Below are 23,970 nucleotides of genomic sequence, written 5' to 3'. Positions count from 1 at the left end.
GATTTAATTTGCTAAGTGTTTGTTGAATATTCTTTCAGATTTTTTTCTTTGTGTGTGTATAATTTTCTGTATTATGGAATCATGCTATATTGTTCTTTTGTATACTACTGTTACATGTTGGTATACTTAGAGCTACTTCTATAATTAACAGCTACATAGTGAAAATACCATAATAGCTACATTATGAAAATACCATCATTTGTTTAATCAATTTTTGGCTATTAGTATTTTGTTTTGTCAGAAAAACAAAGTGGTAGTGAGTTATTTGTATGTGTGTATGTTTATTTTGCATACTTGTGCAAGCAGCTTTGTAGGATAGATTCCTAAAGTGGAGTGGCTGTTATATGAATGATGTAAATTTGATATGACGCAAGTATATTGGTATGCCCTAAACCCTGGCCAGCACAGGATATTACAAATTAAAACATTCTGGCAACTTAAGAAGTAGAAAAAATGATTCTAATTGGCCTTTTATTAATCACTACTGAGGTTGAACATATTTTAAGGAGGAGAGTTGTAGTCTATAAATTGCCGGCTGTTGTTCATTGGTTATTTTTTGATGGGCTTATTGGTCTTTTTCAGATTTACTCAAAGAGTTCTTTACATATTAGCATATTCACTTTCTTCATACATGTGCACATCCTCCCCTCCAGCTGTACTTTTGTAGTATTATTATGCAGTCAGATATATCCAATCCAGCACTATGCTGTCCGTGTGATCTTGGGCACATTGCTTAACCTCTCTAAGCCATAATTTCCTTATTTGTAGAATAGAGATAATGTAAATAACAGCAAAGTGGCTGGCACATAGTAAGTAATCAATAAATGTTAGCTGTCCGTATTATCAGTCTGTATATGGCTTCTGGATTTCATGCTTTATTTAGAAAGATCTTCCTTACTCTAAAATTTAAAATATCTACCTGTATATTAAACTGAAAAAAAGCAAAGTGAGGAATATTATGTAGAGTATGCTATTGCATGTTTGAAAGAGGAAAAATAATGTGTGCATATTTGCTTGTATGTCATAGGGTATTTCTGAAACGAAACCCAACAAACTGTTAACATTGGTTATTGTAGGAAGGAGAACTGAGCGCCTAAGGCACATGTGTGAGAGAAAGACTTTTGACCATATACCTTTTTGTATTTTTAAAACAAGTCCCCAGATTTTAATTTAATATTTTTATGATTTTTTTCTTTCTTTCTTTTTTTTTTTTTTTTTATAACTTCTACTCTTTTTCATCCATCTGGAATTTATTTCTGATATAGGAAGTGAGATAGAGATGTATTTGAGGGAATATATGTGCACATGTTTTCCCCCCAAATAGTTAGCTAGAAGTGTGGGTACCATTTAGTGAATAATCCATCCATTGCCCCCACTGATTAGATTTGCAACTTTTATCATTCCTTTCAAATATGTTTGGGGCTGTTTCTAATCTGTCTATTATGTTCTCTTGATCTTTTGTTGTATATTACCATATCCTTTAAATTATTATTGTTTTATAATTTTAATACTGGTACGGTTAATAACCTGTTCATTACTGTTTTAAGATTTTGATAATTTTGGTCTACATATTCTTTCAGATGAACTTTAGAATTGTTCTGTGGAGTTCAAAAAGAAATCTTGCTGAGACTTTTATGGGCAATACCGAATCTTGACTGGAATATTGGACTTAAAGGTTAATTTAGGGGAAATTGACACCTTTATGTACTTCGTATTCTTTTGTTCAAATAGACTTTTATGTTCTTCAGGAGATTTTCAAACTTTAATTCAAACAAGTTCTGCACATTTCTTAATTTATTTTGTTCAACAAATGTGATAGGGAATCAAACAGGGAATTTATATTCTATGGAGAAGGAGTACATATAATCAAGTAAAACAAACCAATTCATTTTAGGTTATGATTAATCTGTAAAGGAACAGAAAGGGTGATATAATTGAAAGTAACTGGTGGGAACCTACCTTACAGTGTGGTTGGGAAAGGCCTTGCTGAGAAAATGACATTTGAACTGAGTTTGAGGACTCAGCCACATGAATAAGCCAGGAAGAACATTCCAGGCTGAGAGTGAAGGACAAAGGCCTGAGGCAAGAAAGGTTTGGCTGCAGGGTGAAGGAACTGTGAGGAAGCTTCAGCTGCTGGGGCCTACAGAGCAACTGGGAGAGGAAGCAGGCCAGAACTGGTGGGGCCTTGTGGGCCATGAGTATTGGGATTTTAATTGAAGTTCCATGGTCAACCCTGGGGAATCTTAAGCACAAGAGTGATTTATGTTCTGATTTATGACTTAAAAAAAACACATGTGGCTTTTTGATTGGAGAAAGTATTGAAGTGGGACGTCCCATTAGGTGTCTCATGCAGCAACAGATGAGGATGGGGGTAGTGGAGATGGAGAACCCTGGGAGGCTTGGGGTTTGGGATGTAGAAGGAAGAGTAGTATTTGCAGCTGGAATGGCTGTTTTTGAGAGTTAAGCACTGTTAAGTGCTGAGGAGACCCTAGGAGCAAAATGGAGATGGTCCTTGCCCTCACAGGTATCTGGTGGTTTTGTTTATTTTTTATTTTTTGTATAGAATTCAATAAATTTTATTTTCAGTCAGTTGCTTTTTTTCTATTTTATTTTGGTATATACCTTAGAAATAGAGACTGTTCATTCTTCTTGTTTTATTTTGCTTCATAACTTTTTAGCAGTCTCTGTTAGTGGGTCAAAAGGGAAGCAGCAGAACATGATCTGAAAGATATCTGTCTCTGAGTTAAAAGAAGTACCTTGGGGAAGTTACTCAGCCTTTCTAAAGCCTTAGTTAGAGAAAATAATGAAACTAGGGTTTTAGGTGAGCTCATGCGTGCCCAGCTGTTAGTACATTGCCTTGTACATAACAGACTCAATAAAGAGTAACTTTTTGTACTCCTTAGATATTGTCATATCTGTTAATTCTGGCCATGCATCCAAAGTTCAAGTTTTTCTGAACTTAATGCACTGTTATTTTTTGAGTTAATGGAGAGACTTGGCAAACAGTTGCCCAATTTAGCTTTGAAATACATGTATTCATTCTTACAGTTGAAGGAGTGAATATTGCTCAACTCAGAGAATTAGTTCAATATAGTGCAACTAAACCACCAAGTTCTCAGTTGTGTATTCTCTACTATGCTGTCTTGGGAAACTTACCCTGTCTCACTTCATGTGGGGATAAAGTAGCACTTTATTTTTTTAATTCAAGATTATTTATTGAATGCCTGTATTCTTAGAATACTCAAATAGTTATACCCCATTAATGTTTCATTCAATACCACTCTTTATTGGTGTAGGATAGTTTAACCTAAAAGGCCTTTATTTCAGCTTCCATTCATCTATCATCTAAGTGAGATGTCATAATGTAAAAAGACTACACATAAAATACTTTGTTAATGGCATTCCCCCAGAGTAGCTCTTACTTTTTATTTTTATTTTTTTAAAGGGAAGAATGCTTTAATTTATTTTACAGGAGAAATTTTATTTCAGTTTAGAACCACTCTTATCTCATGCAAATTACAGAATTCACTTAGATGATTTCTAGTCTCTCTCCTTCCTTGGGGGCTGGAATCTGAGATAGGCTTAGGAGGTCAGGTTTCTTTTTTTTTAATTGAGTTTATTATTTTTTAATTAAAAAATTTTTCAGTTACAGTTGATATATAATATATTAGTTTCAGGTGTTCAACATAGTGATTAGACATTTATATAATGTAACTTGCGAAGTGATCACCCCAGTAAGTCTATTACCCATCTGACACCGTACGTAGTTATTAAAATATTATTGACTCTATTCCCTATGTGGTATTTTATATCCCTATCTTTTTATAACTGGCAATTTGCACATCTTTTTTTTTCAATTACAGTTGCTATTCAATATTATTTCATATTAGTTGCAGATGTACAGCATAGTGGTTAGACATTTGTATATTTTACGAAGTGACCCCCCACCCCCCCAATAAGTCTGGTATCCACCTGGCAAAATACATGGTCTGACAATTAAGTTCGCGAACTCATCCTAGAAAAGGTGCTACATACCTCATTGCTGAATATCACTATGGTCACCTTGGGAAGCTGTGCACCGACGCCAGCGCCTAATCCACCCTTCAAAGCAATTTTGGAACTCTTTTTCTGGAATGGCCATCATCAGAGCTGTTGTCGTATTACCTTGGATGTCCTGAATGTCATCAAAATGTCTTCATTTCAATATTTCCTTTATCTTCGGGTAAAGAAAGAAGTCCTTGGGGGCCAGATCAGGTGAGTAGGTAGGGAGTTCCAATACAGTTATTTGTTTACTGGCTCAAAACTCCCTCACAGACAGTGCCGTGTGAGCTGGTGCATTGTCGTGATGCAAGAGCCATGAATTGGTGTAAATTCAGGTCATCTAACTTTTTCACGCAGCCTTTTCAGCACTTCCAGATAGTAAACTAGGTTTACAGTTTGTCCAGTTGGTTCAAATTCATAATGAATAATCCCTCTGATACCAAAAAAAGTTTAGCAACATTGTTGCAACAAGTTTGTGATCTTAATTGTCAGACCTTGTACATAGTTATTACAACATTATTGACTATTTTTCCTATGCCGCACTTCACATCTCTCTGACAATTTTGTAACTACCAATTTGTACCTCTTAATCCCTTTACTTTTTCCACCTAATCCCCAATCCCCCTCCCATCTGGCAACCATAAGGTTTTTCTCTATCTATGAGTCTGTTTCTGTTTTTTGTTGTTTGTTTATCATGTTCTTTAGATTCCATATATAAGTGAAATCATATAGTATTTGCCTTTCTCTGTCTGACTTATTTCACTTAGCATGATACCCTCTTGGTTCATCCATATTGTCGCAAATGGTAAGGTTTCATTCTTTTTTTATGGCCAAGTAATATTCCATGGCATATGTGTATCATATCTTCTTTATCCAATTGTCTATTGATGGGTACTTAGGTTGCTTCCATATCTTGGCTATTGTAAATAGTGAACATAGGGGTGCATATGTCTTTTCAAATTAGTGTTTTGGATTTCTTTGGATAAATACCCAGAAGTGGAATGGCTGGCTCATGAGGTGGTTCTATTTTTAATTTTTTGAGGACCCTCCATACTGTTTTCCGTAGTGGCTGCACCAATTTGCAATCCCACCAAGAATACACAAGGGGTTCTTTTTCTCCACATCTTTGCCAACACTTGTTTGTTGATTTATTGATGATAACCATTCTGACAGGTATGAGGTGGTATCTCTGTGGTTTTAATTTGCATTTCTCTGATGATTAGTGATATATGTCTGTTGGCCATTGGTTGTCTTCTTTGGAGAAATGTCTGTTCAGGTCCTCTGCCATTTTTCAAATTGGATTGTTTGTTTTTTGGGGTAAAGTTGTGTGAGTTCTTTATAAACTTTGGATATTAATTCCTAATTGGATGTATCATTGGTGAATATCTTCTCCCATTCAGTAGGTTGTCTTTTCGTTTTCTTGTTGGTTTCCTTTGCTGTGCAAAACCTTTTTAATTTGATGTAGTTCCATTTGTGTTTCTTTTATTTCCCTTACCTGAGGAGTCAGAGCAAAAAAAAATATTACTACCGTGTTTCCCCAAAAAGAAGACCTAGCCGGACTATCAGCTCTCTTGCGTCTTTTGGAGCAAAAATTAATATAAGACCCGGTCTTATATTTTTGCTCCAAAAGACACATTAGAGCTGATGGTCCGGCTAGGTCTTATTTTTAGGGAAACACGGTAAGAGCAGTGTAAGAGTTTACTGCCTATATTTTCTTCTAGGAGTTTTATGGTTTCAGGCCTTACATTTAAGTTTTTAATCCATTTTGAGTTTATTCTCTTACATGGTGTAAGAAAGTGGTCTAGTTTCATTTTTTTGCATGTGTCTATCTAGTTTTCCCAACACCATTTATTGAAGAGATTATTTTTACCTCCTTGTATATTCTTGCCTCCATTGTCATAGATTAATTGACCGCATAGGTGTGGGTTTTTTTCTGGGGTTACTGTTCTGTTCTATTGATCACTGTGTCTGTTTTTATGCTAGTACCATGCTGTTTTGGTTACTATGGCCTTGTAGTACAGTTTGATATTAGGTAGTGTGATACATCCAACCTTGTTCTTTCTCAAGATTGCTTTGGCATTAGTTGTCTTTTGTATTGTAGTTCCATATAAATTTTAGGATTGTTTGTTCTAGTACTATGAAAAATGTCATTGGTATTTTGATAGGGATTGCACTGAAACTGTAGACTGCTTTGGGTTGTATAGACATTTTTAACAATGTTAATTCTTCCTGTATATGAGCACAGTGTACGCTTCTATTTATTTGTGTCTTTCTGTTTTTTTCTTTAATGTCTTATTGTTTTCTAAATGTAGGTCTTTTACCTCCTTGGTTAAATTTATGCGTAGATATTTTGTTGTTTTTTTTGACGCAATTGTAAGTGGGATTGTTTTCTTCATTTCTCTTTCTGATAGCTTGTTACTGTTATATAAAAATGCAACTGATTTCTGAATATTAATTTTGTATCTTGCTATTTTACTGAATTCATTTATCAGTTCTAATAGTTTTTTTTGTGGACTCTTTAGGATTCTCTGTGTACGGTATTATGTCATCTGTATGGCAAAATAATACCAGTTTTACTTCTTTCTTTCCAATTTGGATGCCTTTTATTCGTTTTTCTTGTCTGATTGCTGTTCAGTAGAAGTGGTGAAAGTGGACATTCTTGTCTTGTTCCTGATCTTAAGGAAAACACTTTTAGCTTTCCACTGTTGAGTATGATGTTAGCTGTGGGTTTGCTGTATATGGCCTTTTTTATATTGAGGTATGTTCCCTCTATTCCCACTTTGTTGAAAGGTTTGTTTTTTTTAAAAAATCATAAATGGATGTTGGATTTTGTCAAATGCTTTCTCTGCATCTATTGATATGATCATATGATTTTTATCTTTCATTTTGTGTATGTGGTGTATCATGTTAATTGTTTGCAGATACTGAACTAACCTTGCATCCCAGGAATAAATCCCACTTCTTCACGGTGTGTTATCTGAATTTGGTTTGCTAATATTTGTTGAGGATTTTTGGATCTATGTTCAACGGATATTGGCATATATATATATATATATATATATTTTGTAATGTCTTTGTCTGGTTTGGAATCAGGATAATGCTTGCCTCGTAAAATGATCTTGGGAGCCTTCTCTCCTCTTCAGTTTTTTGGAACAGTTTGAGAAAGATAGAAAGATAGGTGTAAATTCTTCCTTGAATGTGCGGTAAAATTCACCTGTGAAGCCACCTGGTCCATGACTTTGGTTTGTTGAGGTTCGCTGTCTTTAAATCACTTCCAGTCTGGAGAGTCTAGGTGGTTGGGATATCCCAGTGGGGTGGTCCTTAGTCTCTCCTTGCCTAATGTAGTTTTGGAGTTGGACTAGAGGTGGGTTTCTTTGTGAGAACTAGTGTGATCTTATTTGCCTCAGTTTAGTAACTAATATTTTGGCATCTGCGATGTCATAGCGGCCATTCCTCTAGCCCATATTTGTATATCAGAAGGTTTCATTATTTGATCATTTAAAAGAAAATTGAATTGTGTATTTTGTAGGGGCCTTTTTCTGCTTTGGTGAACTGTGGGCTTCACCTTTGTTGTTACTCTTGGTGGATTCATTCTTGCTTACCTAAAGAGGTATCTGCAGTCTGCCACAGTGAAGTTCATTTTTATCTTTTGTCCTAAGATGTCTTAGGCCACCTTGAAAACCTATCTAAGTACAATTTGGTTATGCAAAGACTGTAGGCCAAAAGCCAGGAGTTTCTGGTGAGAAGGGATTTTTTTTTTTTTTTAAGATTGTATTTGAAATTTTGTTGTAAGGTAAGTTTCTTATTGAGTAGTGTGTGTGTGTGTGTGTGTGTGTGTGTGTGTGTGTGTATGTGTGTGTTTATTGCAGTAGCCCTTCCTTATCTGCCGGGTATAAGTTCTAAGACCTCCAGTGGAATGCTGAAACCAAGGATAGTACTGAACCCTATATGCACTATATTTTTGCATACATATATATATGTATATATGTAATATACACATACACATATACATATGTGGTAAAAATATATATCTTTTCACTTACAGGAAGCAGTTTATGCCTTCTCTTTGGCATCTCCAAATTGCCAGCATCACTACTCCTGTGTTTTGTGGCCATTATTAAGTAAAATAAGGGTTGTTTCAACACAAATACTGCGATACTGCAATAGTTTATCTGACAACTGAGAAGCTGCTAAGTGACGAATGGGCAGGTAGCTGCTATATAGTGTGGAGATGCTGGACAAAGGGATGAATCACATCCTGTCGGGATGGAGTGGGACAGTGGGAGATTTAAAACTTACAAATTGTTTATTTCTGGAATTTTCCATTTAATGTTTTCGGACTGTGGTTGACCACAGGTAACTCAAACTGCAGGTAAGGTGGGGGGATTACTGTACTTTAATGGAGAGATTAAAAAAGGAATTTAAGTAGAGCAGTTTCATTTTACTATATTTTATTGTCTGTTTGTAAAATATAGGAGGCTAGTTCTGGGTTTATCTGTAAAATTCAGATAAAAGGTGCTCTTGTCATTTATAACAATGACATTTAATTTTAATATATTATTTCCATTTTAAAATGTGATTATATACGAGTATGTTTATGATACTCGTTGTATGTAAAACGAGTTGTATGTAAAAAAAAACTTTGATCAGTTTACTTAGAAAAATTCACAGAATTTTTACGTGTCATGAGTCAAGCATGTAACTAACCCCGAGTTAATGAGTTTTGGTGCTAAGAACTGAACTTAAAACTTGAAACTGCTACTTAAAATGTTCCCTTCCCCTTCACCCTTAACTTTAAACCAGTTTCTTTTATTTCAGTTGTTTTCAAACTGTAAAGTGTTCTGTGGAGGTATGTTAGTGAGCCAGGACTGGCGAGGGTGGAAGGTCGGGCTAGGGAAGAGAGACTCAAAAGATAGTCTAGGTTCTCCATTCTCATTGAATCAGAGTATTTCTCCTTTGTATATTTTATACCTTTATTTGGCTTCCATGTGAGATAGTTGAGGGAGGAGTGTTGGTTAAAAACAAAAAGGTCTGAACTATTGCTGTATGTTTCTCATGCTTAAGTTTTGAGGAAGTAGATCGTTGTGGTCTCAAAGCTGCAGTTCTTATGACCAGGGAGGAGTAGGGCCTGCTTTGATTCATAACTTTGTATGCCAGTTAAGGCTGATCTGATTTTGCAGATGTTTTATTGCCACTTGTGTTGAGTGATAGTACCTGCCTTTATTTTATTTTGGAGATATTCAAGTTAAGCATTCCTAAAATCACATCACAAAACTAAGTAAGATGTGAAGGATTACTGACAAAAGGAAAACATGGACAAATCATTTGACTCATACTTGAGTGCCACTGAATGAAAGTTGTTGAACTCAGGACTCACTATTGCTGAATATTGAAACAGCAACAACCCACAAACACCACCATACTACATGGGTTTCTCATCATGTAGGCCACTGTTGGGAAAAAATTTGGATGATCTTTGCTAGTATCTTTTCTTTTGCCTCTCAATTCCATTTATAGCTTTTACTTACTTAGGGTATCTGAATTAGGAGGAGAGCTCGGATCATGAAAGCATTTCTTGCTGGTGCAGAATTACTTGGAAAACATTTATAAAATATTTGTGAACATCGTGCAGTGACATTCTACAGCAATGGAAAGAGAATGCAAGGTTTTTGTGGACTCGAGAATGATTGTCAAGATATATTGTAAAGTAATAAAAGCAAGCTATAAAACAGTATATATCTACTATGCTACCATTTATGTAGCGGGGAGAGAGAGAGGTTTCTAAAGGATACTCTAGAAATTAATAACTTTGGTTGTCTTCTGGGAGTACAACTAGGTAATGGAAGTGTGAGAAAATTTTTCTCTTTGTATTCTGTGGTACTTTTAAAACTTCTTAAATCATATTTATAATGTCTGTTTCCAAAACCAAAATGAAACAAACACCACCACCATCCAAAACTTCCTGTGCTGGCTTTTCCCGTTCCACCCGGAGCAAGTGCAGGTGTGGAGGAGGAGATGCCGCCCAGGTACTTCAAATGTGTGGTCCCACTGAACGTCTCCGCTCCTCGGAGTAGTTCACTACTTAATGAGAAAGGTGCGAAGTTATTGCAGAAAACACTAGCTTCTTCCATTTTTGCTACTCACAACTCTGTGATATTGGAGACGTTATTGAATTCCTCTGTGCTTCAGTTCCTGATCTATAAAGTCTGTTAGCTGGGTAATCTTAAAACCTCCCAGTTCTTAGATTTTCTGACTTCTATGCCTTGTGCTTTGGGCGGGAGCAGGCAGGAAACAGTCTGGGAAGACTGCTGGTTCTGTCTTCTAGTTCTTCCCATGGCCATGGTCTCCTACAACAGAAAAAGTGAAATGAGTACTAAGGATGGTATGTTTATTTAAAATATTCATATGTTACATAGTACCACATAAAATTTAAGTTCTTTCTGTAAGTTTTAAGGTTAAATTGAATGACAGTTCTCTGGGAAATTTTATTTTCTTAACCTAGCTTGGTAAAGAATTTGTTGGTTAAAGGTGGTTACTAGACTTATTGGGGGGATCACTTCGTAAGTTATATAAATGTCTAACCACTGTGCTGTACACCTGAAATTAATATAATATTGAATGTCAACTGTAATTGAAAAAAAAAATTGTTGATTAAAATGGGGAAATTGGATCAAGTTGGCCAGAGAATTTTTTTGTTTTCAATTTCCTCCTAAATCCTTTAAAATGATGGAAACAAAACAAAAACTTTATTAAATGACATAAAATCTGAAATGAATGGGGATTTTAAATATATTTTTATATGTAATTTTTATTTTAATTATATATAAATAATTCCTGTCATGAGTATATGTACACACGTTTGTGTGCGTATATATGTGTGTATAGATATATATATGAAACATCTTTCTCATCGAAATTTTACATATTTTTATATATAATTAAGATTGGAATTACGTATAGTCTACACATTTTTCCATCATATATACGTAAAATATTCCCATCTTAATTATACACATATTTCCCACCCTAAAATATATAATCATGTTTTAGGATGAGGATGCTCAATAGTGTGAAGTTACCTGTTGGCCCTTTAGTCAGTCTATGAATTCAATATTTATATGTTCTCATTAGAGTTTTTTTAATGGGGCCTGACAAGCTGACTCTGATATTCATGTGAAAGAGGAAAAGTTCTAGAATAGCTTTGAAGGCTTTGAAAGTAGCAGCAACAACTAAGCACATTGAAGGGAAATTTGTCCTACCAGATATAAAAGCCTCAGAATGTTCTAGTAACTTAACAAGTGTGGCGTTGGCATAGGAAAAGACAATCAAATTAGTGAGTCTAGAGTCATGGAATATGAAAATATACTTTATAACATAGATGACTTTTCTTTATGAACTTTTTCAGGCCCATAGAAACATGCAGAGCGTAGTAAAACAAATGTCCATGTACCACTGTGTTTAAGAAAATATTTTATAAATGTTTCAGTTTTTGTTTTGAGAAATAAGTATTAAAGATTGTACCCCTTTCCTAGATCATTTTCCTTCAGTAGTTGTAACTGCTATCCTAAAGTAGGTACATATCTTAATAAGTTTATACTTTATGTGTACATATAAAAACATGTAGTATTGTTTTCTGTGCTTGTAACATGTTAGTATCATGTAAATTGTTTTTACTCAGCTGTATTTTTTAAGGTTTATATTTTGAAACATGTAACTAGTTTATTCATTGTAACTGCTGTATAATATTTTGTGGTATGAATACACTACATTATGGAATTTATGTTATCTTCAAATTTGCCTGTTGCATTGCTGCAATAAAAACCCTTTTGTATGTAAATATGTGAATTTCTGTAGGGTATAAGCTGAAATTGCTTGGTTGTAACAAGGGTGGCACTTCAGAATAATGTGGAATGGCAGACATGGTCAATAAGCGTTTTGTTGGGATAATTAACTGTCAATTAAAGAAATACAGCTAGACCCCTACCATACCATTTTTTTAGAAAAGAAGTTTAGGCGATTAAGGAGCTAAATGTTAAAAAAAATAAAACTTGAAGAAGTGTAGGAGGAGAGGGTAGAAGAATGTTTTTAAAATTTGGGGTAGAGAAGGTCTTTAGATACATGAAACAAGTTATAAATTTTGCAAGAAGATACAGTAAGCTCTCACTTAACATCATTGGTAGGTTCTGCAACTTTAAGTGAAACCATGTATAACAAAACCAGTTTTACCATAGGCTAATTGATATAAACAAGATTTAAATTTCTATTGCATCTCATCAACGTTATAATAAAACAATACAGAATGAAACAATGACATTGGAGGACTTGCTGTGCTTGTAATATAAAGGTAGAAAAGGGATTAATATTCAGAATACAGAGAGGTAGTTCAATTTCCAAACGTAGTAGCAAAACACTCTGCTGCCTCCCCTACCCCACTGCTCTCAGTCCGTGTTTCCTACCACTGCTCCCTCTCTTTCCTTAGACCCCTTTGCTTTGCCTCTTCTGCGAAATCATGAAATGCTCTTGTCTTTTTCAGGCTAGCTGGCTCTTCCTTCTTCTCTTTCAAGCTTTGGCTCAAAAGTAATCTTAGAATACAATTTATTACCCAGACTGGGACAGTGTTGAGAAAGAAATAGAGCATAATTAATAATTGCAGTGGGACAATAGCTGTAAATTGGGTCTGTTTCAGGAACTCAGGGCAGATGGTCATCCAGCTGAGATTGGCTTTCTATGATTGCCCCGTCACAAGTGTCTCCCTTCACCCTCTTCTCCCATTTTGTTTTACTTATAGCACGTTATGATATTTCATGATTATTGATTTTCTATGTTATCTCACAATAAGATGGCATATCTGGTCACCATTCTATGCCAATGTTTAGAACAGTGTTGGTACATAGTGATGTACTGCTCAATAGATATTTGTTGACTATATTACATTTCTGTCTTTGGTCTTAAAATCTCGTGAAGATATGACAGACACACATGAAAAATTGAATTCTAATGGTATATACAAATCATACTTTTATAAAACAAATGTTCTCATTTATATAGACTTTTTGTTGCATACTCTAAAATTTCCCGATAGCTAAACTTTTTACAAAACAATTTTCTAAGTTCACATATTGGATATTTAGGACAATTCCTTGTGAAACATTCTCAGGCATTCATCCATGGGTATCTCTATTGAATAATCAAATGAATTCCTACAAGTGGAATTGCTGTGGTAGAGGATGTGCATATTTTCAAGGTTCGGGGTGTATATTGCCATTCTTCTTTAGAAAGCAGTTTGTACTCATTTTGCATACCTGTAGTATGCAATATAAAATAATGCCTTTTTCTCCAAATCCTCACCAACACTAGGCATTATTTTTTAATATTTTGCCAATTTGGGGAGTGATTTTGTTTTACTTCTCTGTGGTTATTTATGAAGTTGACTTTATTGATTTTATTTCTTTTTTTTTTAAAGATTTTATTGGTGGAGGTGAACAGGATTTTATTGGGGAACAGTGTGTACTTCCAGGCCTTCTTTTTCCAAGTCAGGTTGTTGTCCTTTCAGTCTTAGTTGTGGAGGGCGCAGCTCAGCTCCAGGTCTAGTTGCCTTTGCTAGTTGCAGGGGGCACAGCCCACCATACCTTGCGGGAATTCATCCGGCAACCTTGTGGTTGAGAGGGTGCGCTCCAACCAACTGAGCTATCAGGGAGCTCAGCGGCAGCTCAGCTCAAGGTGCCGTGTTCAATCTTAGTTGCAGGGGGCAGAGCCCACCATCCCTTGCGGGACTCAAGGAGTCGAACTGGCAGCCTTGTGGTTGAGAGCCCACTGGTCCATGTGGGAATTGAGCTGGCAGCCTTCGGAGTTAGGAGCATGGAGCTCTAACCGCCTGAGCCGCCGGGCTGGCCCTATTTCTTTTGTTAATCCCATATTTTGTCATGTCCTATATTTCTGTTGTGATCACTTTTTCTTATTGATTGTAAGAAATATATATATGCATGTACACATATGCGCATATATACATACATATTTCATACATTAAAATTTTGCTATACTTTTTCTGGCTTGTGGTTTGCCATTTAAAGGTGTCCTTGTTGTTTAGAAATAGAAAACAATACATTTTATAAGTTAAAGATATTAGTCTTATTTGTGCTTTTGGGGTTGTGCTTAGGATGTCCTTCGCTGTTCCTAGTTTATATGTGTATTTCTGTTAGGCTTTTGAAAGTACCTGGTCTTTTAAGGGACCTCAGATTGGAAATCACTTTGAGAATATTAGTGTCCTTAATTTTCTTGCCTTATCCTAAGGGTCAAGGAACAAATTAAAGGGAAGAAAAGCAAATAGTAATTACTGTTATGCGAACTTTCCAGGGTAAGATTTGAGACAGAAACCAAAGACTTATTGGATGCAGTAACTCTAATACTGTATTACAGCAAAAAGGTTTCTTTCCTTATAAGATAATGTTACTTATCTCTAAGATGAAAGAAAAAGTACTGCTAATTAAACCACAAAATGCCACTGATTGTAGAATGCGTATTGACTTGAGAGTTTTTAAGATGTGAACACAGTGGGGTATAAGAATCCACGAAATATGTCATATGTTAACTTGGACTGCAGCACAATCATTTTTTTTTTTTAAAGATATTTTTGTTTTTTTAGTTGGGGAAGGGGAATAGGACCTTATTGGGGAACAGTGTGTACTTCCAGGACTTTTTTTTTTTCATCAAGTCAAGTTGTTGTCCTTTCAGTCTTAGTTGTGGAGGGCGCAGCTCAGCTCCAGGTTCAGTAGCTGTTGTTAGTTGCAGGGGGGCACAGCCCACCATCCCTTGCGGGAGTTGAACCGGCAACCTTGTGGTTGAGAGGACGCACTCCAACCAACTGAGCCATCCGGGAGCTCAGCGGCAGCTCACCTCACGGTGCTGTGTTCAATCTTAGTTGCAGGGAGCGCTGCCTACCATCCCTTGCGGGACTAGAGGAATTGAACTTGCAACCTTGTGGTTGAGAGCCCACTGGCCCATGAGGGACTCGAACCGGCAGCCTTCGGAGTTAGGAGCATGGAGTTCTAACCGCCGGAGCCACCACAATCATTTTTAAATAATGTAGTTGCTTTGTATAGTTTTGTTTGTTTTGGCTTGATGATTTTTAAAAAACAGCCTAATTGAGATAATTTGTGTACCGTACAATCCATCCATTGAAATTATACAATACATTGGTTTTTAGAATATTCACAGAGATATGTACAAACATTACTACAGTTAATTTCAGAATATTTTCACCACCTCAGAAAGAAACCCTAATACAAAGAAATATTATTTAGCCTTAAAAAAGATGGTAATTTGCATATATGCTACCATAGGGGTAAACCTTGAAGACATTATGCTAAGTGAAATAATTCAGTCACAAAAGGACAAGTAGTGTATGATTCTACTTATATGAGGAATCGTCGAATTCATAGAGACAGAGAGTAGAGTGGTGGTTGCCAGGGGTTGGGGGCAGGGGGAATGGGGAGTTAGTGTTTAATGGGTAGAGAGTTTCAGTTGGGGAGGATGAAAAAGTTCTAAAGATGGATGGTGGGGATAGTTGCACAACAATGTGAATGTACATAATGGTACAGAAATGTACACTTAAAAAGGGCTAAAATGGTAAATTTTATGTTATGTGTATTTTACCATAATAAAAACCGAAAGAAACCCTATACACTTTAGTTCTCACCTGCTGTTCCTCCATCCCTACCCCACCATCCCTAAGTAGCCACTAATGGGCTTTCTATCACTAGAGATTTGCTTATTCTGGACTTTCATATGAAAGGAAACATACGAAATGTGGACTTTTATGACTGGCTTCTTTTACTTAGCATAATGTTTTCAGGGTTCATACAAATTATAATGTGTATCAGTACTTCATTTTTTATGGCAGAATAATATTCCCTTGTATGGGTATACCTGATTTTATCTCTCAGTTGATGGAAATGACATTTGGGTTGTTTCCAAGGTTTGTGTAGTTATTTTGGGACTTAACTTGGGATCTTACAATTCTAAGAAATGAAAACCTCCTCTACTTACATTAATAAAAGGAGGACTTACTGTAAGATTCTGTAGGCAATTTAATAGGCATCTGAGGACAAGGAAAGAAGTACAGCAGTTTGTTGTGGGGATTGACCCTGGAGCGCAGAGTCAGGAGCCAAGGCCGCTGCTGCTGTCTTGGGCCTGCAAGTTCTCTTGGCTGCACTTCTCTCTGCATGTCCACTCTAGTCTGTGTCTAGACTGGCATTCTCTGCTTCCTCTGTAACTTCTCTGGCACATGCTTTGGCTCATCTTGACTTCTATTACGGCCACTTTGCAACTCAGGTCCCTGTAGCTGATGTTCTCAATTCCAACTTCATGGAGAGGGATCTGATTGGTATATCCTGATCCAGTAGGGTAGTTTATTGATACAAAAATGATGTCAAAGCCACACTTTAGGAGCAGATTCTATACGATTGTGGGCATGGACCTGGGTGTGACTGGCCTCTGTAGGCCTCTAATGCTAGTCAATCTAAAGATGACCTAATTTTTAGGCCAGTGACTTCTAAACTTTTTGGTCTCAAGACTCATTTACACTTAAAAATTTAGGACTCCTAAAGCTTTTGGTTCTGTGGGTTGTCTATGTTGATATTTACCATATTAGATATTAAAATGGGAGAAATCTTAAAGATATTTATTCATTACAAATAATATAAACCTACTTAATGTTAATATAAATAACATTTTTATGATAAGTAACTGTTTTCCAAAATAAAACAAAATTTGTTGAGTGGCATTGTTTTACATTTTTGCAAACCTCTTTAATATAAAGCTTAAGGGAAATTAGCTTGATTCTCCTATCTGCTTCTGTATTCAGTCTTGCAATATATACATATATATTTGTGAAGAAGCAGTTTAATTTTAACCTCAATTACACAATAATTGCTGTTCAGAACATAATTTTCCAGGATTTAGAAACCTTTCTGGATAGGCTGTTTTTAACGACATTACGTCTTCAACATTGGAATCAAAAGAATTGTAAAACAGAAGTAAAGACTCAAATCTCAAAGAGTTGACTTCGGAGGATATCTAATTTATGAAGTAATTTCTTTTGGTTAATCTTTAGAAATGTTGAGACCTTGGATTATTCAGGGAGGCAATATGAAAACAACGGTGGAAATAACATGTTGAGAATATAAGTGATATACTAAATAGATTGTTCAATCACTATCATCCTCTCTCCATGCATGTCATTTCATCTTACTTTCAATGAAGATTTAAATAAGGAAACTTTTTGCTATATCAAAAATATGATTTATCTATTTTAAAGGTACCACTATTTTTATTAAAGTTGATCATTCTTATTAATGCTTTTATAATAAAATAATTTATCCACAGAGAGTCATGTAAATAGCAGCTAGCTGAGTTGGTTTGCCATCTTGATGGGAAATCCACAATATATTGTTTTGATTGAAGTTTATGAAGAAAAGCTAACCTCACACAGATACGTATTTGGAAAAGGGAGGGGTATTTTAATAGCCTCTTTAGATTAATTGTGGATATTCTTTGATACTACATCTAAACCAAAGAAGTGGTAATTTTTTAAAAGTTAGTTGCCGTGTAGAATCTGAAACCATATCAATGAAACTTTTCACATTCTATCACTGTAAACATTTGTTTGTCTTGTACTTTATTTAATTGTAAAAATGTTTTGCACTTTAGATAAATGTTCATGCATAATTTTGTAACATTGGTCATTTGGAAAATATTGATTCATTGAGTTATGCAGTTATTTCAAATGTTGGCACATTTTGTTATATAATATCAAAAACTCACACTTAATATCCAGTGTGAGTAAAACTTACCAGTCTTGCCGGAAAAGTCTTTAAATTTGGGAAACTGGCAAGTTCATGGTGGCAGATACATGTTTTTCCAAAATCCTAATTTTCACAAACACTGCAGTTGTCTTCCTTGAAGCGACAGTCTCACTTTGTTCTTCCTTGAAAGCTTTCTTTCCATAAGTGCCTTCTTAGGCTATCATTTTGGGCAGAATTATTTAACAAACACAATATTTCCTCTGCACAAATGCTTACCTTATAAATACTCGTGAATCCTTTTAACAATTGACTTTTTCATAACCCCAAAATTTACAATTATACTGTTTTTCTGAAAATAAGACCTAGCCAGACAGTCAGCTCTAATGAGTCTTTTGGAGCAAAAATTAATGTAAGACCCGGTCTTATTTATTATAATATTATATATTATAATAAATATTATAATAAATATTATAAGACCCGGTCTTATATAATGTAAGACTGGGCTTTATATTAATTATTGCTCCAAAAGACTCATTAGAGCTGATTGTCTGGCTAGGTCTTATTTTCAGGGAAGCACGGCAGATTTTTGTTTTTGGAACATATATTTGTTTCTCAGACTTTTATCAAAAGAGAGACATTTACTGAGCAATTGCTATATGCCAGATTCCATGCTAAGATTTTATATACATGTTTTTACTTTGTATAGCTACTTATATTATTTATGATCTATTAAAGAACTTGTTTTTAAGTGTAAGGATCCGTTAATGGTTTTCAAACATCAATAACTTCTAATGAGTAAATACATGAGAGAAAGCTTTTACTGGTAATTGTTTATTTTTGTAGCTGTAGTTATAATTTATTAGAAGTACACCTGCTGCTTTAGTTCTTATCAATTCTATTTTTTCCATTTCTGTTTAGGTGGTTTCCTAGAAACATGATTGTTTGTTGGACTTGATCTCACAGCCTGGTGAGGACTTCTGTACTGATAATGTCAAATTCAGGTTATCCTCCCAACCAAGGAGCATTCAGCACGGAACAAAGTCGTTATCCTTCCCACTCTGTTCAGTACACCTTTCCCAGCTCCCGGCACCAGCAGGTAAGGAACAAATACTATACAAATTGCATATGTAGTTTGAGCTTTTCTTTACTTTTCCTATTTAATACATTAGTCAGAAGCCATGTGTATGTATAAATTTTGTTGTTTTTTTTAATGGCAAGAACCATTTTCAAAGATGGGGGAATTAATTATCTTTGTCTTCTAGACTATGGCTTTATGACATTTCAGGACATGACCATGTCTCTGCTTTTGATTTGTAGGATTTGTGGATAGAATAATATCAGTTACCTAGAGTTTCTAGGTTAAGAACTATATTTATGCTCCAAGTTTTGGTTGAGTGTTAAGCTGTTCGTATAACTTGGTCTCTTTTGAGTGATGGCCAGGATAGGGACTCTACCTTCTTGAGCGAGTTGATGATAAGAAGGTGAAAGAGTTTGTATGATTGATTTACCTTGTGAAAAATAAAATATGAGGTAAAATTACCATTTCAGAATGGGCCAGGTAAAAGGGTTTAAGAGGTTTGAAGAGAAAATGGAAGGCAAAGGGTGAAATGGTTATTCAGAGAAAAAGGAAGCAAATTTACCAGCAAAGTATAGTTGAGGACTATGGGGTGCTACTGAGGACTCCTGTGTCATGATCACAGAGTGAGAATGGACACCTTTACCTTGTTTCTGTTTAGGAAAGCATTCAGTTTTTCACCATTAAGTATAATATTAATTGCACGTTTTTGTAGGTGCCCGTTTTCTGTTGAAGAAGTTGCTTTTATCGCTAGATTGAGAATTTTTATCATGATTGGGTGTTGAATTTCGGTTGCATGTCCTGCCTCCCCAGTGCTATTCATCTGATACTAATTTCCTAGATTATTGTTGCTTCTTTTTTTAAATCAACGTTGAAGTTTAGTTTACATACAATAACATTTAAATGTATGTATACATTTTGGCAGATTCATTCACCCATAAAACCACCACCAAAATTGAAGGTATGGAACATTTTTATCACTCCAGAAAGTTCCGTTTTCCCCCATCCAGGTCAGTCTTCCTTCCCCACTTCCCACAAACTTTAGCTCCAAGGAAACCACTGATTTGTTTTCTGTCATAATAGATATATACTCATTTTGAGTTTCATATGAACTCTTTTATCTATGGCTTCTTTTGTTTCCCATAATATTTTTGAGATTTATTTATGTTTTGACGCATCTCAATAGTTCTTTTTATGGTTGGGTATGGATATATGACAATTTGGTTATCTAGTCACCTAGTCCAGTTTTTGGTTATTACAAATAAAATTATTTAGGAAAAATGTGTGTATTTGTTGTATTTAGATTATATAAAGAAGTATTGCCTTATTTTCTTAATAGTATCCTTTGGGGTTTAAAATTTTTATCAAGTCCAGTTTATTAAATTTGTCTTTTATGTTTCTTGCTTTTTGTGTCATATTTAAGAAGTTTTTGCCAAACTCAAGGTCACTAAGATTTTCTCCTAAATTTTATAATTTTAGGTTCTACATTTAAGTATATGAGGTATTTTGAATTAAAATTTTGTTCATGGTGTGAGGTAAGGGTTGTTTTGCACATGAGTATTCAGTTGTTCTGGAAACAATTTGTTGAAAAGATTATTCTTTTCCCAATGAATTGCTGTGGTACTTCTATTGAAAATCATTTGACCACATATGTGCAAATCTATTTCTGTTCTGTCTATTCTGTTCCATTGATATATTTTGTCTATTTTTACCTCACAACTTTGTGACTTTTCTATGTAAACACACTTGATCTTTTAATAAAGTACTTCACATTACCTTGATTATTATGGCTTTACAATAAGTTGAAATTAAGTAGTGTGATTCCTTCCTGAATTGTTTTGAATATTCAAGATCCTTAGTATTTCTATATACATTTCAGAATCAGCTTGTCAATTTCTACAAAAATACTTGCTGGGATTTTGATTGGGATTGTATTAAACCTAGAGATTAATTTGGGAGAGAACTGACATTTTAACAACTTTGAATCTTCTGGTCCATGAACATGGTATATTTCTCCATTTATTTAGATCTTCATTAATTATTCTGAGTAACGTTTTGTAGTTTTCAATGTACAGGTCATATACCTCTTTTTTTTTCCTGTTTTTTTTTTTTTTTTAAATTTATTGGGGTGACAATTGTTAGTAAAATTACATAGATTTCAGGTGTACAATTCTGTATTACATCATCTATAAATCCCATTGTGTGTTCACCACCCAGAGTCAGTTCTCCTTCCATCACCATATATTTGATCCCCCTTACCCTCATCTCCCACCCACCACCCCCCCCTTACCCTCTGGTAACCGCTAAACTATTGTCTGTGTCTATGAGTTTCTGTTTCTCATTTGTTTGTCTTGTTCTTTTGTTGTTTTTGGTTTATATACCACATATCAGTGAAATCACATGGTTCTCTGCTTTTTCTGTCTGACTTATTTCGCTCAGCATTACACTCTCAATATCCATCCATGTTGTCACAAATGTTCCTATATCATCTTTTCTTACTGCCGAATAGTATTCCATTGTGTATATATACCACAACTTCTTTATCCATTCATCTATCGAAGGACATTTTGGTTGTTTCCATGTCTTGGCCACCGTAAACAAAGCTGCCGTGAACATTGGAGAACACGTGTCTATGTATAAATGTTTTCAGATTTTTTGGGTAGATACCCAGGAGAGGGATTGCTGCGGCTGCACCAGTCTGCATTCCCACCAACAGTGTATGAGGGTTCCTTTTTCTCCACAGCCTCTCCAACACTTGTTACTATTTGTCTTGTTGATGATAGCCATTCTGACTGGGGTGAGGTGGTATCTCATTGTGGTTTTGATTTGCATTTCTCTGATGATTAGTGATGTTAAGCATTTTTTCATATGTCTGTTTGCCATTTGTATGTCCTCTTTGGAGAAATGTCTCTTCAGGTCCTCTGCCCATTTTTCAATTGGGTTGTTTGTTTTTTTGTTGTTGAGTTGCATGAGTTCCTTGTATATTTTGGATAGTAGCCCCTTATCGGAGGCACTGTTTGCAAAAATCTTCTCCCATTCAGTTGGTGGCCTCTTTATTTTGTCGATGGTTTCTTTTGCTGTGCAGAAATTTTTAAGTTTCATATAGTCCTATTCGTTTATTTTAGCTTTTACTTCCATTGCCTTTGGAGTCAAATTCATAAAATGCTCTTTGAACCCAAGGTCCATAAGTTTAGTATCTATGTTTTCTTCTATGCAGTTCATTGTGTCAGGTCTTATGCTTAAGTCTTTGATCCATTTTGAATTAATTTTGGTACATGGTGACAAATAGCAGTCCAGTTTCATTCTTTTGCACGTGGCTATCCAATTCTCCCAGCACCATTTATTGAAGACGCTGTCTTTCCTCCATTGTATGTTTTTAGCTTCTTTGTCAAAAATTATCTGTCTATATTTATGTGGTTTTATTTCTGGGTTCTCAATTCTATTCCATTGGTCTATGTGTCATTTTTTCTGCCAATATCATGCTGTTTTGATTATTGTAGCCCTGTAGTATAAGCCAAAGTCAGGAAGTGTGATACCTCCATTATTGTTGTTTTTTCTTAAGATTGCTTTGGCTATTCGGGGTCTTTTGTGGTTCCAAACAAATCTGATGACTTTTTGTTCTATTTCTTTAAAAAATGCCATTGGGATTTTGATGGGGATTGCATTGAATCTGTATATTGCTTTGGGTAATATGGCCATTTTAACTATGTTAATTCTTCCAATCCATGAGCATGGAATGTCTTTCCATTTCTTTGTGTCTTCTTCAATTTCTTTCAAAAATGTCTTATACTTTTCAGCAAATAGGTCCTTCACATCCTTGGTTAAGTTTATTCCTAGGTATTTTATTCTTTTTGCTGCAATTGCAAAAGGAATTGTTTTTTGTATTTCTTTTTCTGAGTTTTCATTGTTAGTATATAGGCAAGCAATGGACTTTTGTACGTTGATTTTGTAGCCAGCAACTTTACTGTATTCGTTGATTGTTTCTAACCGCTTTTTGGTGGAGTCTTTAGGGTTTTCTATATAGCATCATGTCATCTGCAGAGTGACAATTTAACTTCTTCATTCCCAATTTGGATGCCTTTTATTTCTTTCTCTTGCCTTATTGCTCTGGCAAGGACTTCCAACACTATGATGAAAAGCAGAGGTGATAGGGGACAGCCCTGTCGTGTTCCTGAACATAGAGCAAAGGGCTTCAGTTTTTCACCATTAATTATGAGATTAGCAGAGAGCTTGTCATATATGGCCTTTATTATGTTAAGGTATTTTCCTTCTATACCTATTTTATTAAGTGTTTTAATCATAAATGGATGTTGTATCTTGTCAAATGCTTTTTCTGCATCAATTGATATAATCATATGATTTTTGTCCTTTATTTTGTTTATGTGACGTATCACGTTGATGGATTTGCGTATGTTGAACCATCCTTATGCCTCGGGTCGTGATGAATAATCTTTTTAATGCATTTTTGTATTCGATTTGCTAGAATTTTATTTAGGATTTTTCCATTGGTATTCATCAGAGATATTGGTCTGTAGTTTTCTTTTTTTGTGCTGTCCTTACCAGGTTTTGGTATCAGGGTAATGTTGGCCTCATAAAATGAGTTAGGGAGTACTGTCTCTTCTTCAATTTTTTGGAAGAGTTTGAGCAGGATTGGTATTAGATCCTCTTTGAAGGTTTGGTAGAATTTACTAGTGAAGCCATCTGGTCCCGGACTTTTGCTTTTGGGAAGGTTTTGGATGACTGATTCAATTTCGTTACCGGTGATCGGTCTGTTTAGATTTTCCAGTTCTTCATGGTTCAGCCTTGGAAGGCTATATGTTTCTAAGAACTTGTCCATTTATTCTAGGTTATTGAATTTAGTGGCATATAGTCCTTCATAGTATGCTTGGATGATCCTTTGTATTTCTGTGGTGTCCGTGATAATGTCCCTTTTTTCATTTCTGATTTTGTTAATTAGTGTCTTCTCTCTTTTTATCTTAGTGAGTCTAGCCAAGGGTTTGTCGATTTTGTTAATCTTTTCAAAGAACCAGCTCTTCGTCACATTAATTATTT

General features: G+C 35.2%; 1 protein-coding gene across 17 annotated transcripts in view; it reads left to right on the top strand.

Annotated features, from left to right (window-relative positions):
* The window catches only part of NCOR1 (nuclear receptor corepressor 1), a 169,122-nt gene that overhangs the window by 6,560 nt on the left and 138,592 nt on the right, over nt 1-23,970 (top strand). For all 17 annotated transcript variants that reach the window (XM_074320229.2, XM_019757395.3, XM_019757394.3 and 14 more), the window contains exon 2: nt 18,762-18,939. In XM_074320229.2, the coding sequence (XP_074176330.2) occupies nt 18,832-18,939 (108 nt within the window). In that variant the 5' untranslated portion in view covers nt 18,762-18,831. The remainder of the gene's footprint in view (nt 1-18,761; nt 18,940-23,970) is intronic.

Source organism: Rhinolophus sinicus, chromosome 12, assembly GCF_057876585.1.
Source record: "Rhinolophus sinicus isolate RSI-liver-muscle chromosome 12, RSI-T2T, whole genome shotgun sequence".
Taxonomy (NCBI): Eukaryota; Metazoa; Chordata; class Mammalia; order Chiroptera; family Rhinolophidae; genus Rhinolophus; species Rhinolophus sinicus.
The sequence above is the reverse complement of the archived record's forward strand: the minus strand, read 5'-3'. Positions and strand labels throughout refer to the sequence as shown.